The sequence below is a fragment of the Lucilia sericata genome, unplaced genomic scaffold, assembly GCF_015586225.1.
Source record: "Lucilia sericata isolate MDLA Ls3-8-SP2 unplaced genomic scaffold, ASM1558622v1 Contig002045F_arrow, whole genome shotgun sequence".
NCBI classification, from domain to species: Eukaryota; Metazoa; Arthropoda; class Insecta; order Diptera; family Calliphoridae; genus Lucilia; species Lucilia sericata.
This window is the reverse complement of record NW_023995906.1, coordinates 15,001-32,500: the sequence shown is the minus strand read 5'-3', so window position 1 is coordinate 32,500 and position 17,500 is coordinate 15,001. Positions and strand designations below refer to the sequence as shown.

The 17,500-nt window shown below is 34.3% G+C and overlaps 3 protein-coding genes across 3 annotated transcripts in view; 1 reads left to right on the top strand and 2 right to left on the bottom strand.

The window, feature by feature from the left end:
- Window positions 1-279, bottom strand: part of LOC119613277 (protein mahjong) — an 11,654-nt gene extending 11,375 nt beyond the window's left edge. Inside the window, 1 exon segment of the mRNA XM_037969280.1 lies at window positions 1-279. This exon segment is cut by the window's left edge and continues 557 nt beyond it. The gene's annotated coding sequence lies outside the window, so the exon portion shown is untranslated.
- Window positions 280-1,656: 1,377 nt separating this feature from the next.
- LOC119613282 (protein TEX261-like) lies at window positions 1,657-2,908 on the top strand. The gene is made up of 3 exons (XM_037969284.1): window positions 1,657-2,041; window positions 2,106-2,407; window positions 2,468-2,908. Exons 1-3 carry the CDS (start codon window positions 1,972-1,974, stop codon window positions 2,693-2,695), a joined length of 600 nt encoding a protein of 199 aa, XP_037825212.1. The 5' UTR covers window positions 1,657-1,971; the 3' UTR covers window positions 2,696-2,908.
- Window positions 2,909-3,271: 363 nt separating this feature from the next.
- On the bottom strand, window positions 3,272-4,349 carry LOC119613281 (ribose-5-phosphate isomerase-like). Its single transcript, XM_037969283.1, is given in 3 exon segments — window positions 3,272-3,647; window positions 3,650-3,800; window positions 3,802-4,349. Coding segments are annotated over 3 exon segments (831 nt in total). The 5' UTR covers window positions 4,258-4,349; the 3' UTR covers window positions 3,272-3,423.
- Window positions 4,350-17,500: the final 13,151 nt, after the last annotated feature.

Here is a 17,500-nt window from a genome sequence, read left to right as displayed (position 1 = left end):
CTAACACTTGTTTAGCAAATTTTCCACTCTTTCTTTTTCGTTTTATATCCGTAATTTGTTTTTTGGTAGTTAAAAACAATTTCACAACAATTTAAGAAATTCTTTGCTTTAATCTTGTTACTTATAATTTCCGTAAATTGTACAGTTTTTCTTCATAGATTGGATTTGCTTGTGTTTTTTTTTTTTCTTGGCAGTAGACACGTTTAATTGTGGATTTTTTTTTGCGTTTCCGATGCAATTGTTCCGTTGTTTTCTTTTTACTTGCAAATTGTTATCACTCTTTTTGTTACAACACTTTGCTTAAATTAGTTATTAACATCAAACGAAAAAGTACAATTTTCGTATTATTATTAAATTTTTTGGAAAATTAATACAAATTGCAAAATTTTCTTCTTTCGACTTTCTTTCAGTTTTTCGTCGTTTGTCTATCAAACGCACGCGAAGCTCTGCGCCGACAAATATTAACGACCGTGGCGGCTGACACTAAATATGCCTACTGTAAGCCGGCTAAGTTTTTAATTATGTTTAGTTTTTAAATTTTCAACGATTTTAAATAAAAACGGATCCGAGAGATAAAAAAAGTGGGATTTTGGAAGCATATACATCGAAACGTTGAGTAAAGTTTTACAACCGGCCAAATTTCAAGCCGTATTAAGCTGAAAAAAATTTCGGCGGCGGAGGCAGCTTAGAAATTTTGTTCGGCGGCTAGGCTTAATAAGCTTTAAGTCGAATCGACGCGGGTTCTCTGAACGCACGCGCTTCTTTTTTTGCATCAAATTCCGCTACATAGACAAGAGCCAACAATGATTAACGAACGTCATCGGCTGTCACTACAAATTTCGGCGGCGATTTAAAAATCGTTATTAAGCCAGTTTTTAAATTTTCAAACGATTTCAAATAAAAACGGAATCCGAGAGAATAAAAAGTTTAATTTTGAGGGCAAATATTAAAAAAAATCGGAAATGTCTGCAAGAGTAGAAAATTTTTGTATTCGTGAATACTATTTTATTTTTTTCTCTCGTTATACAACTCTTTTTCACGAGATTTACTATTTTTACTACATATTTTTATTACAAATTCTCAAAATTGTATATGTATATTAGTTTGTCATTCCGCTTGGAGTTACTATGAAGTAATTTTCCGATCCTATAAAGTACATATATTTATTCTGGTTCCTTTTAAATATCGCAGCCGGTTAAGACATGTTTGTCTGTCTGGCTGTTGAAATAAATTTTCGGGATCAAAAATTTCAATAATTTTGTCAGACATACTTTCGAGAAGTTTTCTCTTTAAATCCAACAAAATCGGTTAATAAGTAACGAAGATATGAGAAAAAAAACTTATACTATCTCTGAAAATTTAATTAAAAATTTCATTTTTTGGTGAACGTTTAGACAAAAATAATTAACAACAACACATGGCATAATATGATAACATGTAAACAATAACAACATTTGACAGAAAGTGCACTCTACACAAAAATAAAAAAATTAATCAGTTATATTGCAGTCACCTTTTTTATTTTACAAAGGTATAAATAAAGAAAATACGGTAACAGTGTAATAGAAATCGCTAGAATATTCTCTGTGCAGCTACATTGGCCTAAAATCGCTTATTGTTAAAAAAGCAGCCAATTAACATCACTTTTTCCTTTTATGATAAACAGCTGGCGATGACGTTTTACTATTTTTTACACTGCAGTAAATTATTTATACCGCTTTAATAATATCATGTATTTACAAAATAATTTAAATATAATAAAATAAACGAATACTAGCCACTTATGTTAATAATTATTACATAAATGTGTAAAAATCTCAACCAAAATAAATCATTTTGACAGCTATACATAGCAACAAAAACGAATACGTAAAAGACTAAAGACAAAATTTGGACAGGTGAAAATAAACAAAAAACAACAACAATTACAGCTACAAAAAAGAAAACAATTTAAGGCAATTGGTGGATAAAATGGGTTTCATGTATATTTTAAGTTGGATAGCGTTAATATTACAAATTATATTTGTAACCATATCAATAGGTAAGTTGTAATGTTAAAAATATGAAACAGGCTTCTAATTGGATTAAACTTTTGTATATTTTAGCGGCCGGTTTATATTATATTGCAGAATTGGTAGAGGAATATACCAGTGCGGCACGCAAGGTTATCATGATGATGATTAGTTTCACCATGTTTGTTTATACTATGTTTATATTCTGTGATGATTTACCCTGGAGCATGGTGGCCATGGGTTTTGTTACACAATTCCTTCATTTAGCCATAATGAGTAATTTTCCTTTTATTAAATTCCTATCGTTATCCTTTATTGGTACAGTGGTGTGTTTAATAGCAAATCATTTGTTGGCCTTTCAACATTTTACCTCAGTATATTATCCATTTACTCAGGTTTGTTTAAAACGTGAAACAATTTTATGAATTTATTAATTCCATTCTTTTACTTAACAGATTTTAGCTTATTTTACCATTTGCTTGTGGATGGTACCATTCGCTCTCTTTGTTTCCTTAAGCGCTAATGATAATGTTCTGCCCACCACTATTAGTGATAGTGATCATCATATGGGTCAAGATGTTGTTAGTAATTATTTTTCACGCGGCAAGAAACAGGGTCTTTTATCACTATTCAATTATGTTAAGGACTCTATAATGCCGGGACGAAATAAAAAATCGTTTTGAATTCTCGTTTATTTGAAATATTTTTTTGGATGTTGACGCTAAACATCAGCTCAGAGTGTGAAAATTATGTAGTGTTATAAGTAATGAAGTTTTCTTAATAAAAAAAAAAGACTTTTGTATAAAATTTTCATATAGATTAAGGACATTATTTTTCTCATTCATGGCAAATAGTTGAACATTTAAAATATAAGCAATATTTATTGAAATTTAAAATTTGTTCACGAATTTTTAGTTGGGGAAAAAATGTCGTGTTTGAATTGAAACATTTGGTACGAAATAATCTAAGCATACAAATCGTACAGTCGAGTGTCACTAAGGAGGATATGTGTAATTTTGATTTACACATTATTAATAACTAATAAATTTTTAAACCTGAGATTAGAGTTTTCTTATCTAAATGTCTAGAATACGCCGAATACCATCTATCTGTCTAATTATTTAAAAGAATATTACATTGTTCTTAAACCAACTTAGTCGGTTATTGCATATAACTACAGATAATAAAATCATTGTTTTTAATTAACACTTATCTTAATTAAATATCAAAATTAGCGGCTGAAAATCAAATAAACCACATTTTTTTAATGTTTACAAAAAATATTTTATTTTTTCGAGTTTTTTTTTAACAAATGCAACATTAGTACTTTTAAAAAGATTCTTTACAAACAAACCCCAAAACGGCAAGTCATTCTAACAAAACAAATGAACTTTTAACTTAACTTAAAAAACTACTTTTCCTGAGTCTTAACTTCACCATTGGCCATACCAAAGTAAGCTTTGGTAGCCATATTAACAAATAAACCAGTCTCCACAACACCAGGAATCAGCAATAAATCCTTATTGACTTCCGACCAATTGAACTCTTGTTCTTGAGGGAAATGCCAGTCCAAAATGAAATTACCATTATCGGTGACACAGGGACCGGCCTTAGCAACAGCCATGCGTAATTCAACTCACCACCGAACATTTTCTGTACCTTTTCTCTGATGGGCACATAAGCCATAGGCACCACCTCAATGGGTACACCCTTTTTGTATTGTTCTCCCAATTTCTGAGAGTTTTTAGTGTAATCGGCAATAATAATAAGTTTTTCAGCACAGGAAGCTAACAATTTTCTCTTGCAGCAAACAGCCACCGCCGCCTTTAATCAAAACCATATCTTTGTCCACCTCATCGGCACCATCAATAGCTACATCCAAGAGAGGATTACGATCTAAGTCGCCCAATGTCAAATTGTTTTCAACAATAAGTTGGCGGGCTTGGAAGCTGGTGGGTACACACACTACTTGTAGACCTTCATTTTTAACACGTTCTGCTAGACGATCGACAGCAAATACTACAGTAGAACCACTACCAATGCCTACGGCTGTGTTGGTCTTGACCCATTCATCTACAGCTTGATAAGCAGCAATACGCTTGGCTTCGTTTAGTGACATGTTTGTAGAGCTAGTGGTGGTGATAGATTGTCTTGTTGGGAATTCACGTGTTTTTTGTAGTGCGCCGAGCGTCAAACGTTTGTTTATGCAGACCGAGAAGTGTTTACTAAAAACGCGTAACGACATGTGTTTTTAATTGAAAACTTTTTGTTAATTTTTTTCAAGTTTGCTAATTTTATACAAGAACAAAACAAAAGTAACCGGTCTTATCACGCAACAGTGTTGGCATAGTACTTTTATAACAAAATGGTACTTTTTGTAGATTTCAAAATCTAATCAAAATTAGTATATCATAAGTTTTTTTGGAAATGTCTTTCTAACTAACATAGAAATTCTAAGAAAAACTTTAATGCTTTATGTTCACCTAAGTAAAAACGAGTTTTTTTGTTTACAATTCATAAAAAATAAAGTACCAAACAGATTTTATAACATCTTATCACTTGGTACGCATAAAAAAAAACTTATGTGATAAGGCAGTTAGTTGTAAATAATGCAGTATATAATAGCTAAAACAGTGCTTCGACAATAAAGCAGTTTCCACCGAGAGTTGCCCTCCGGTTAAATGAATTGAATGACTGTTAAATTTGAAAAATCTTAATGGAAGTTAAAACTAACAAAACGCTGAAATATTACGATACACAATAAGCTTTTCTGAATTTATCTGTCTATAGACTAGACAACTAGATTAGAGACTAACTATAGACAACTATTGACTGTAGAGCTAAACTATATGACTAGACTAGAGACTAGACTAGACTAGGACTATAGGACTAGACTATAGGGGAACTATAGACTATGACTGACATAGCTAGACTATAGACTAGACTATAGACTAGACTATAGACTAGACTATAGACTAGACTATAGACTAGACTATAGACTAGACTATAGACTAGACTATAGACTAGACTATAGACTAGACTATAGACTAGACTATAGACTAGACTATAGACTAGACTATAGACTAGACTATAGACTAGACTATAGACTAGACTATAGACTAGACTATAGACTAGACTATAGACTAGACTATAGACTAGACTATAGACTAGACTAGACTATAGACTGGACTATAGACTAGACTATAGACTAGGCTATAGACTAGACTATAGACTAGACTATACTAGACTATAGACTAGACTATAGACTAGACTATAGACTAGACTATAGACTAGACTATAGACTAGACTATAGACTAGACTATAGACTAGACTATAGACTAGACTATAGACTAGACTATAGACTAGACTATAGACTAGACTATAGACTAGACTATAGACTAGACTATAGACTAGAGACTAGGCTATAGACTAGAGACTAGACTATAGACTAGACTATAGACTAGACTATAGACTAGACTATAGACTAGACTATAGACTAGACTATAGACTAGACTATAGACTAGACTATAGACTAGACTAGACTATAGACTAGACTAGACTATAGACTAGACTAGACTATAGACTAGACTATAGACTAGACTATAGACTATAGACTAGACTATAGACTAGACTAGACTATAGACTAGACTATAGACTAGACTAAGACTAGACTATAGACTAGACTATAGACTAGACTATAGACTAGACTATAGACTAGACTATACTAGACTATAGACTAGACTATAGACTAGACTATAGACTAGACTATAGACTAGACTATAGACTAGACTATAGACTAGACTATAGACTAGACTATAGACTAGACTATAGACTAGACTATAGACTAGACTATAGACTACACTATAGACTAGACTATAGACTAGACTATAGACTAGACTATAGACTAGACTATAGACTAGACTATAGACTAGACTATAGACTAGCTATAGACTAGACTATAGACTAGACTATAGCTAACTTAGACTATAGACTATAGAAGACTAGACTATAGACTAGACTATAGACTAGACTATAGACTAGACTATAGACTAGAGGCTATAGACTAGACTATAGACTAGACTATAGACTAGACTATACTGACTATAGACTAGACTATAGACTAGACTATAACAATAGACTATAGACTAGACTATAGACTAGACTATAGACTAGACTATAGACTAGACTATAGACTAGACTATAGACTAGACTATAGACTAGACTATAGACTAGACTATAGACTAGACTATAGACTAGACTATAGACTAGACTATAGACTAGACTATAGACTAGACTATAGACTAGACTATAGACTAGACTAAGAGACTAGACTATAGACTAGACTATAGACTAGACTATAGACTAGACTATAGACTATACATAGACAGACTATAGACTAGACTGATAGACTATATAGACTAGACTATAGACTAGACTATAGACTAGACTATAGACTAGACTATAGACTAGACTATAGACTAGACTATAGACTAGACTATAGACTAGACTATAGACTAGACTATAGACTAGACTATAGACTAGACTATAGACTAGACTATAGACTAGACTATAGACTAGACTATAGACTAGACTATAGACTAGACTATAGACTAGACTATAGACTAGACTATAGACTAGACTATAGACTAGACTATAGACTAGACTATAGACTAGACTATAGACTAGACTATAGACTAGACTATAGACTAGACTATAGACTAGACTATAGACTAGACTATAGACTAGACTATAGACTAGACTATAGACTAGACTATAGACTAGACTATAGACTAGACTATAGACTAGACTATAGACTAGACTATAGACTAGACTATAGACTAGACTATAGACTAGACTATAGACTAGACTATAGACTAGACTATAGACTAGACTATAGACTAGACTATAGACTAGACTATAGACTAGACTATAGACTAGACTATAGACCTAGACTAGAGACTAGACTATAGACGAGACTATAGACTAGACTATAGACTAGACTATAGACTAACTATAGACTAGACTATATTCTATTAACGTAGCAACTATAGTGTATATGTATATATATATTGTATACATATGAGTCGTGTCGCAAAAATTACTGAAATAATACAACATACTGAAATGTCCATCCCTGTTTCCGCTAGGGTACATCACTCCCCCTTAATGTTTTATTACGACATAGAACTGGCAAATTATCGATATTAATTTAAAAGCAAAATTTTAATATTTAATTGCTTATACAATTTTCAAAATTAATGACACTGAGCGATAATATTAAAACAAGCGAGTAAAATAGACAAATTTAGTCGTGTATGCCGAATCCGTATTGCAGGTGCTTTATGTTATGATATTCGAAATTACTCTATATACATAAGAGGTAGATTTCATAATAGATCGATTTTCTCAGGATTAGTTACAGTAAGTATAAAATTTATCACAATACTACTTAATAAGTATTAATATGAGAGTTATGAGCTTTAATGGACCATTGTATATTTTTTAGATTCTGGGCAAATCGTTAAACTTAATGATAGGCGTATGATCACTCACTCGGACAGAATATTGTAAAAATGTTGACGAAATTTCTCCGCATATTTTGCCTATTATCGATAATTAAAACTCACATGAGGTAAGTGTAAAAATATTTATAGAACAAAAAACAAATAAATATACTTTTATATATAAGGTTTCCTCCAGACGTTACAATTTCGTATAACAATGTCACCTGTCGACCACTTGCTAAAAGTCTTAAACATTTTGAATGTGACTTGGAAAAATTAGCGACAAATCATTATGCATATAGCGGTAAATTTATATTTAATAAAATAATGCATAATAATTTTTTCGTACGATATTTCATTGATATCTCACCAATTGGTAAGAAAAATTTAATACATTTTATCGATATTAAAATGAGTACCTGCAATGCAATTGAGACACGTTTCGAAATACCTATGGTACATAGTAATCATGCTGGAAATAAGAAGAACCAGCAATATACCTTACCAGTGTCCATTTAAAAAATCGGTAAATATGTGAATTATTTTTGATTTATTTGTTACTAAAAGATCATCTATTTTTCCAGAATGTCCCCTATAACGTTCACAAATTTGTCATTTAACGATCAATTTATTAATAAATTTATGCCGTATTTACATTTTGGTCAACGTTAGATTTTTATGATTTGGATAAATTAATTGGCAGTTGACTACGAATGGAAGTCTTTGCCCATAAGGAAAGGAAATAAAATGGATAAGAAAGTGGATTTTTTTAAGTTAATATACAGATTTTAAATCATCAAATGTTTAAATTATGGCGTATGCAATTTTCTTGTAAAGAAGAGAGAGTTCTACCTATACCATAGAGTATTCTATAGAACTAGACCATAAAGTAGGCTATAACTAGTCCATAAAGTAGGCTATAGACTAGTCGATAGAGTAGTTATAGACCAGTCCATAGAGTAGCCTATAGACTAGTCCATATAGTAGTTATAGACAATGCATAGAGTACTCTATTGACAAGTCCATAGAGTAGTCTATTGACAAGTCCATAGAGAAGTATATTGACAAGTAGATAGAGATGTTTTATAGACAAGTCCATAAAGTAGTCTATAGACAAGTCCATAGAGTAAGTCTATAGACAAGTCCATAGAGTAGTCTATAGACAAGTATACTATAGACTAGTCCGTAATGTAGCTATAGACTAGTCCATGGAGTAGTCTGTAGACTAGAGTAGTCTATAGACTATTCTATTGAGTAGTCTATAGACTAGTCCATTGAGTAGTCTATAGACTAGTCCATTGAGTAGTCTATAGACTAGTCCATAGAGTAGTCTAATAGACTAGTCCCATAAGTAGTCTATAGACTAGTCCATAGAGTAGTCTATAGACTAGTCCATAGTAGTCTAGACTAGTCCAGAGTAGTCTATAGACTAGTCCATAGAGTAGTCTATAGCCTAGTCCATAGAGTAGTCTATAGCCTAGTCCATAGAGTAGTCTATAGACTAGTCCATAGAGTAGTCTATAGACTAGTCCATAGAGTAGTCTATAGACTAGTCCATAGAGTAGTCTATAGACTAGTCCATGGAGTAGTCTATAGACTAGTCCATGAGTAGTCTATAGACTAGTCCATGGAGTAGTCTATAGACTAGTCCATAGAGTAGTCTATAGACTAGTCCATAGAGTAGTCTATAGACTAGTCCATAGAGTAGTCTATAGACTAGTCCATAAAGTAGTCTATAGACTAGTCCATAGAGTAGTCTATAGATTAGTCCATAGAGTAGTCTATAGATTAGTCCATAGAGTAGTCTATAGACTAGTCCATAGAGGCAGTCTATAGACTAGTCCATAGAGCAGTCTCTAGACTAGTCCATAGAGTAGTCTATAGACTAGTCCATAGAGTAGTCTATAGACTAGTCCATAGAGTAGTAGTAGTAGTAGTCTATAGACTAGTCCATAGAGTAGTCTATAGACTAGTCCATAGAGTAGTCTATAGACTAGTCCATAGAGTAGTCTATAGACTAGTCCATAGAGTAGTCTATAGACTAGCCCATAGAGTAGTCTATAGACTAGTCTATAGAGTAGTCTACAGACTAGTCCATAGAGTAGTCTACAGACTAGTTCATCGAGTAGTCTACAGACTAGTTCATCGAGTAGTCTACAGACTAGTTCATCGAGTAGTCTATAGACTAGTTCATAGAGTAGTCTATAGACTAGTCCATAGAGTAGTCTACAGACTAGTCCATAGAGTAGTCTATAGACTAGTCCATAGAGTAGTCTATAGACTAGTCCATAGAGTAGTCTATAGACTAGTCCATAGAGTAGTATATAGATTAGTACATAGAGTAGTCTAAAGACTAGTCCATAAAGTAGTCTATAGACTATTCTATTGAGTAGTCTATAGACTAGTCCATTGAGTAGTAAAAGTCTATAGTCTATAGACTAGTCCATAGAGTAGTCTATAGATTAGTCCATAAAGTAGTCTATAGACTAGTCCATAGAGTAGTCTATAGATTAGTCCATAGAGTAGTCTATAGACTAGTCCATAGAGCAGTCTCTAGACTAGTCCATAGAGTAGTCTATAGACTAGTCCATAGAGTAGTCTATAGACTAGTCCATAGAGTAGTCTATAGACTAGTCCATAGAGTAGTCTATAGACTAGTCCATAGAGTAGTCTATAGACTAGTCCATAGAGTAGTAGTAGTAGTCTATAGACTAGTCCATAGAGTAGTCTATAGACTAGTCCATAGAGTAGTCTACAGACTAGTCCATAGAGTAGTCTATAGACTAGTCCATAGAGTAGTCTATAGACTAGTCCATAGAGTAGTCTATAGATTAGTACATAGAGTAGTCTAAAGACTAGTACATAGAGTAGTCTAAAGACTAGTACATAGAGTAGTCTAAAGACCAGTCCATAAAGTAGTCTAAAGACTAGTCCATAGAGTAGTCTACAGACTAATCCATAGAGTAGTCTACAGACTAGTTCATAGAGTAGTCTGAAGACTAGTCCATAAAGTAGTCTATAGACTAGTCCATAGAGTAGTCTATAGACTAGTCCATAGAGTAGTCTATAGACTAGTCCATAGAGTAGTCTATAGACTAGTCCATAGAGTAGTCTATAGACTTTTACGTAGAGTATTCTATAGACTAGTCCATAGAGTAGTCTGTAGACTAGTCCATAGAGTAGTCTATAGACTAGTCCATAGAGTAGTCTATAGACTAGTCCATAGAGTAGTCTATAGACTAGTCCATAGAGTAGTCTATAGACTAGTCCATAGAGTAGTCTATAGACTAGTCCATAGAGTAGTCTATAGACTAGTCCATAGAGTAGTCTATAGACTAGTCCATAGAGTAGTCTATAGACTAGTCCATAGAGTAGTCTATAGACTAGTCCATAGAGTAGTCTATAGACTAGTCCATAGAGTAGTCTATAGACTAGTCCATAGAGTAGTCTATAGACTAGTCCATAGAGTAGTCTATAGACTAGTCCATAGAGTAGTCTATAGACTAGTCCATAGAGTAGTCTATAGACTAGTCCATAGAGTAGTCTATAGACTAGTCCATAGAGTAGTCTATAGACTAGTCCATAGAAAGTCACAATAGCATGTTATATACATGTACCTTTTTAAATTTTTAAAAAATGCCCTTAAGCTCCATTTTTGTAGTGTTCATTAAATCACTCTAACAGCAGAATGAGATCATCATTAACATTATTTCTATGTTTTTCTTGTTGTTTTTTTTTTTGCATATTTTTCTCCATCGTATTCCTATGCTTGTTAAAGTTAACTTTTCAATTGCGTACTTTCATTTCATTTGTCTCATCTCATATAAAATAGAAGTTTCTTGTTGCCCTCGATATTACTACTTATTTCTCTTCTACTCCTGGGTAATTGGGTGACCTTATTCGTTTTAGATTCTTCTGTGTTTTACTCGTGATAAGTGTGAGTAAAAGATATAATGCTTATCATTATTGTTCTATGCCACTAGCAGCAATCATCATTTCCCAGGGGTGGTGGCAATTTAACACTAAGACCAAATTCTAACCCACTAATATATATTATTTGCTGGGTTGTGTGTATTACAAAGGTAGGAGGATTGGTTGTTTGTAAAAACTATGGGGAATATATTGAATTTGTTAGGGCGTTTGGTAAGGATATTTAAGTTATTTGTCATTTTTGTTTGAAAGACGAAAGCATAGAGAAAATGGCGGAAATATATACATCGTTTCAACGAGTCCTCCCGGATTATCAATTGAAATGTCATAAATATAAATAGTTCCACATTTCAGGCTTGTTTTTAGAATAGTTTCTTGTCAATATATCGACATTAAGTTAAATCTGAAGAGTTTGGACCCTTAGATCTTCTCCTAGTCAAAATTGTAGCGTCTTATATGGTCGTCTATATGACCTACTACGAATTTCTAACTCCATTCATTCCTCATTTATTATTCATTTACCAATCCTTTTTTCTTTACATCCACAGAGACTCATCTGCTATGGTCCGCCTTTTTTCTTATCTTCTTACTATTTCTGCTTATCATAATATTTTTGTTTCAGCCATTTTACTAGGGTTTGTTTAAAGGAAAGAGGAAATGTGTTGGTGTGACTTATGGAACTGAATATTTCAGTATCTAAGTAATGGAAAGATTTCAAAGAAATAAAGCAAATAATTTGAGAAAAAAACCTTTTAATGAGATCACATGGCATCGCAAAGGAAAGCACACTTTCATTTTTAATTTAAATTAGATAGTAGAGAATTCCAAAAATAACTTCATAAAAGGAATGGTCCAGAAATAACAGTAATATTTCTTATATAAATAGTGACTTACCTTAACAGGATTAAAAGACTTAAAGCCAACAAAATCGAAGATTACTAGACTCCTTCTATGTAATGCAGATGGTTTATAGCAGTCATTGCAAAGTTAGTTATTGAGTAAGCATAAGTCATTACCATGTTTTTGCTGGGTATGTAGGTAAAAGGTCATGTAACTTAAAAGACTTAAAGCCAACAAAATCGAAGATTACCAGACTCCTTCTATGTAATGCAGATGGTTTATAGCAGTCATTGCAAGTTAGTTATTGAGTAAGCATAAGTCATTACCATGTTTTTGCTGGGTATGTAGGTAAAAGGTCATGTAAGTTCAAATGCTTCGCTATAAGCGTAACTGTTATTAATGAATTTCGTCAATGAACTATTGCTTAATTTCATGATTTGCTTAATTAAACATTATTTCAAACATAAACAACAAAATTAGTTTAAACTTAATTTATTATTAAATTATATAAAATGTTGTTAGTGCAAATAAAAGTACAAGTTAAAATAATAGAAATTATATATAAATATAAACTAATGTATGGAACCATTTACTTGTCTAAATGAATATATTGAAGGCAATGTGACATTATTTATTTAAAATGTTTTATAAATGTTAAATTTTTTGAATGTAATCTAGTCAATAGATTGAAGGCAATGTAAATGTTAAACCATATGATTACAAGTAAATATAGCCTAACTTGAAAATCAAACTAATGAGAAAAATCTTTTCGAAAAACTTTATTAAAGAAATGACAATATATATAGTGATATACTATATAAATTTAGGCGATTATACCTTTGTAATCACAGATATAGAATTAGTACATACAACATAAGTACAATTGCTATATGTCTGTGTGCGTATGAGTAATATCCGGTTTGTTCAAAAAAATTGCATTTATTATAGTCAATACTAAAAGTCCTTGAAATATTTATTATCTCTGATATATTTATTTGACAATAATGGTATATTTACAATATTGCAAAATCTAAAATGTGTTTTTCATTTTTGTTTATTTACAACATCATATTGCTATTTATTTTAACAATAAATTTATACGCATTTAAATATTCACACTTAAACATATGCACACACATACATATGTAAAAAAATTATAAATACATTTATATGTAATTGCAATATTTTGTAAATTTTATTTCTTTTTCTTATTTTCTATATAATTTCCAATGTATCAATTGTTGACATAATAAATCTCATATTTTCATCAAATATTGAACATTTGAAGTGGGCTCACTCATAGCAGGGGTAAAGGCAATTGTTTGTAAATTGAAAATATTGATAAAAATAATAATTTAATATTTACAATTTACAAATCAGTAACAAATAAACAAATATGTTTATAAGTTTGTCTTTTTTACAATATACGTAAATAATATAACTTTGTACCTTCTATGCATGTTAAATTAAATGAAATTTAATGCCTTGCTTTGCTATTATTGGGGACAGTCGTTTTCAATTCCCAGATGGCCAACAACTGAAATTTTAATTTGAAATTTTCAAATGAAGTTACTTAATCGATTCTACAGGTAGATAGATAGATAGATAGATAGATAGATAGATAGATAGATAGATAGATAGATAGATAGATAGATAGATAGATAGATAGATAGATAATAGATAGATGATAGATAGATAATATAGATAGATAGATAGATAGATAGATAGCTCTCGCTCGCTCGCTCTCGCTCGCTCGCTCTCTCGCTGCTGGCTGCTCGCTCGCGCTCGCTCGCTCGCTCGCTCGCTCGCTCCTCTCTCGCTCGCTCGCTCGCTCTCTCCTCGCTCGCTCGCTCGCTCGCTCGCTCGCTCTCTCAGCTCGCTCGCTCGCTCTCGCTCGCTCGCTCGCTCGCTCGCTCGCTCGCTCTCTCGCTCTCTCTCTCGCTCGCTCTCTCGCTCGCTCGCTCTCTCGCTCGCTCGCTCGCTCGCTCGCTCGCTCGCTCGCTCGCTCGCTCGCTCTCCCGCTAGATAGATAGATAGATAGATAGATAGATCGATAGATAGATAGGATGCAGAGACTGAAGGTGTGCTAAAAAACGGTACAAAAGCCTGAAGACGGATCTGTGACATGGCGAATAGATGCCGCCATTCAAATAGGTATCTCCCGCAAGGATGTCCTCTAGAGAGGTTCACTAGGAGATTGACGACTCCGCGGTTTCCCAGTCAACCCAATTTGCCAAAATCCAGAAGCGTTTGTTCCATAGTGGGCAGCTCCCTGGTCAGCGTCTGCATTCATGTTAGAATCGGCTGTTGCCTACCTGGCGGTTAGGTATAAAACGCTAGGGGTAGGAACCCCGACAGAAAGCCACAATGCAAAGTCAAAATGATGAAAGTAAAGTTACGGTGCAGGGAGTTAATAACCCAGTGCCGGCGGCAGAGGGGGGTGAGAAAGCAGGCCCCCGGTCGTCGATATCCAGCTACTGCAACATCAACAACAACAACAATAACAACGGAGAAAATGTGGAAAATTATAACACTTTGAGTGGTTCGTCCGAAGCTGCAAGATGCACCTACAGCAAACCCATTTGCTCGAAGCTCGGTCACAAAAAGGACTCCACCGGATGGAATTGGCACAGGCAACAGGAAGCAAATCCAAACGTCAACGGTTGAACCAGCAACGGTCCAAACGCCAATGAATCAAACAACGGTGAACCAGCAAAAGAGTGAAAAAGACCAGAAAGATACCTTTACAAAGCTGGGAGTACTGATAGTTGACCTTATGAAGTTCTTTAAGGGCCGAAACAACATCCACAACGCCATAAAGGACCAAGTTAGGCAAATAAGACGAACATACAACGAACTGCGCAATGAAAGGACGAAAGAGGTGGCTGAAAACAACAAAAGTGGAATGGAGACTCAGGCACCCCAACAAACGCCCGCTAAAAAAGATGCCAAACGTGACAGGGAAATAGATGATGAAACCCCTAAAAGCACGGCTCCAAAGAGGCAAAAAAGGTCACCGAAGAAGAAAAACCAACCTGATGTGGTACAAGAGGAAATCGAAACTAGTGACACTATATCGACTCAGGCAGAACTTCCTCAGAACAACAAGTGGAATTTGGTCAAGAAAACAAAAAAGAGAAAATTTAAAAGACCTAAACCAGATGTAATGATTATATCTACCAAAGGAGAGATCTCGTATGCTGATATCTTACGAAAAATTAAAGCTGATCCGGAACTTAAAACTCTAGGAGAGGAGGTGAAGAAATAAGAAGGACGCAAAAGGGGACCTTCTTTTGGAACTTAAAACAACAAATAGTAATGTAGACGAAAGATTTAGAGATAAAGTCGTATCATCATTGAATGGAAATGTTACAGTGAAAACACTAAAGGAGGAAACTATTATTGAGTGTAAAGATTTGGATGATATTACAATCGAGTCCGAGATTTGTGAAGCTTTAGCCCGGGAACTAAACCTACCAAGTCTAGACAAGAATATAATAAAATCGCTACGAAAAACGCCTATGGGAACCCAAATAGCCAAGATAAGCCTACCAGTGGAAGCAGCTCGTAAAGCTCTTGAAATTGGAAAGATCAAAATTGGATGGTCTGTATGTCGACTTAGAAAGTCATCACATGTGACAAAATGTTTTAGATGTCTAGAATATGGCCACATTTCAAAATATTGTAAGGCGACAAGCGATAGGTCCAAGCAATGTAGGAAATGTGGAACAGATGGCCACTTTGCTAAAGATTGCAAAGCTGAACCAAACTGCCCACTATGCAAATCGCGGGGAGCAGAGGATATTCGGCATGTTGCAGGAAGCTACAGATGTCCCTGTGTTTAGAAGGGCACTAAGCGAAAGCAACAAATGAGACTAATCCAATTAAACACCAACCACTGCGCAACAGCGCAAGACCTTCTTGCGCAGTCCATTGTTGAAATGAAGGCTGACATAGCTATAGTCTGTGAACAATATAAAAATCTAGACAAAAATGTCTGGGAAAGAGACTCAACAGGAAGAGCCGCAGTATGGGCTTGTGGAAACAAGGCCATAGAAGAGGGTATGAAGGAGCAGCATGAAGGTTTTGCAAGAGCAAAAATAGGTGGTATATACGTATACAGCTGTTATGCGTCACCAAATATACCGATACTAGACTTCGAACGATTTGTGGATGATCTTGTAAGAGATGTATCAGGTCACAACCCAGTCATCATCGGAGGCGATTTTAATGCCTGGGCTATAGATTGGGGGAGTCAGAGAACTAATGAAAGGGGAAGAATACTGCTCGACGCGTTTTCTCAACTCGACCTAATTCTCGTGAATAAGGGTAATTCGTATACATTCAGAAGGGCGCTATGGCTCGATTGTTGACCTAACATTCGTAAGTGCAAACCTATCAAGAGATGTAGAATGGCAGGTTAGCGAGCACTATACGTATAGCGACCACCAGGCAATAATACTCACTGTACATACCGGAAGTAATACGGTGTCAAAAAGCACAAAGGTAAAAATTCAAGGGTGGTCTAAAGACAAAATCGATATGGAGTGTTTCACCGAAACTTTCTCCAACTACAACATAATAGAAGGCACAGCAACGGAAATGTTTAGGCAGCTAGTCACGTCACTAAAGGAGGCATGCGATGCATCTATGCCAAGGCGGAGACAAACCGAAAGAAGGAAAGAAATTTACTGGTGGAATGATAATATAGCTTCCCTAAGAAAAGCTTGCCTAAAAGCGAGAAGAAAATATCAAAGGAGTAGATGCCGACCCGATCACTTACTTAAAAGGGCTACTTATCATCGGGCTAGGAAGGAATTAAAAGAAGCAATACACAAAAGTAAGTCGGAGTCCTTTAAGAACCTCTGTAATAAAGCAGACGAAAATATATGGGGTAGCGCATATAAAATAGTTATGGCTAGTACAAAAGGAAGGAAATCCACACAAACTACCTGTCCCGAACTTGTTACTAACATAGTGAAATCACTGTTTCCAGACGGAGAACCATACAACGAGCAGGAATATGTCACCGAAAGTGGGATACTTCATGAAGTACAAGTTTCGGATGCTGAAAATTGTTGAACTTTGCAAGAGAATAGGGGACAACAAAGCTCCTGGAATGGACTCTATCCCAAATAAAGCGCTTAAGCTAGCGCTTCAAATAAGACCACAGGTGTTTGCAAATATTTTTACTAAAAGCCTAAAGGAAGGCGT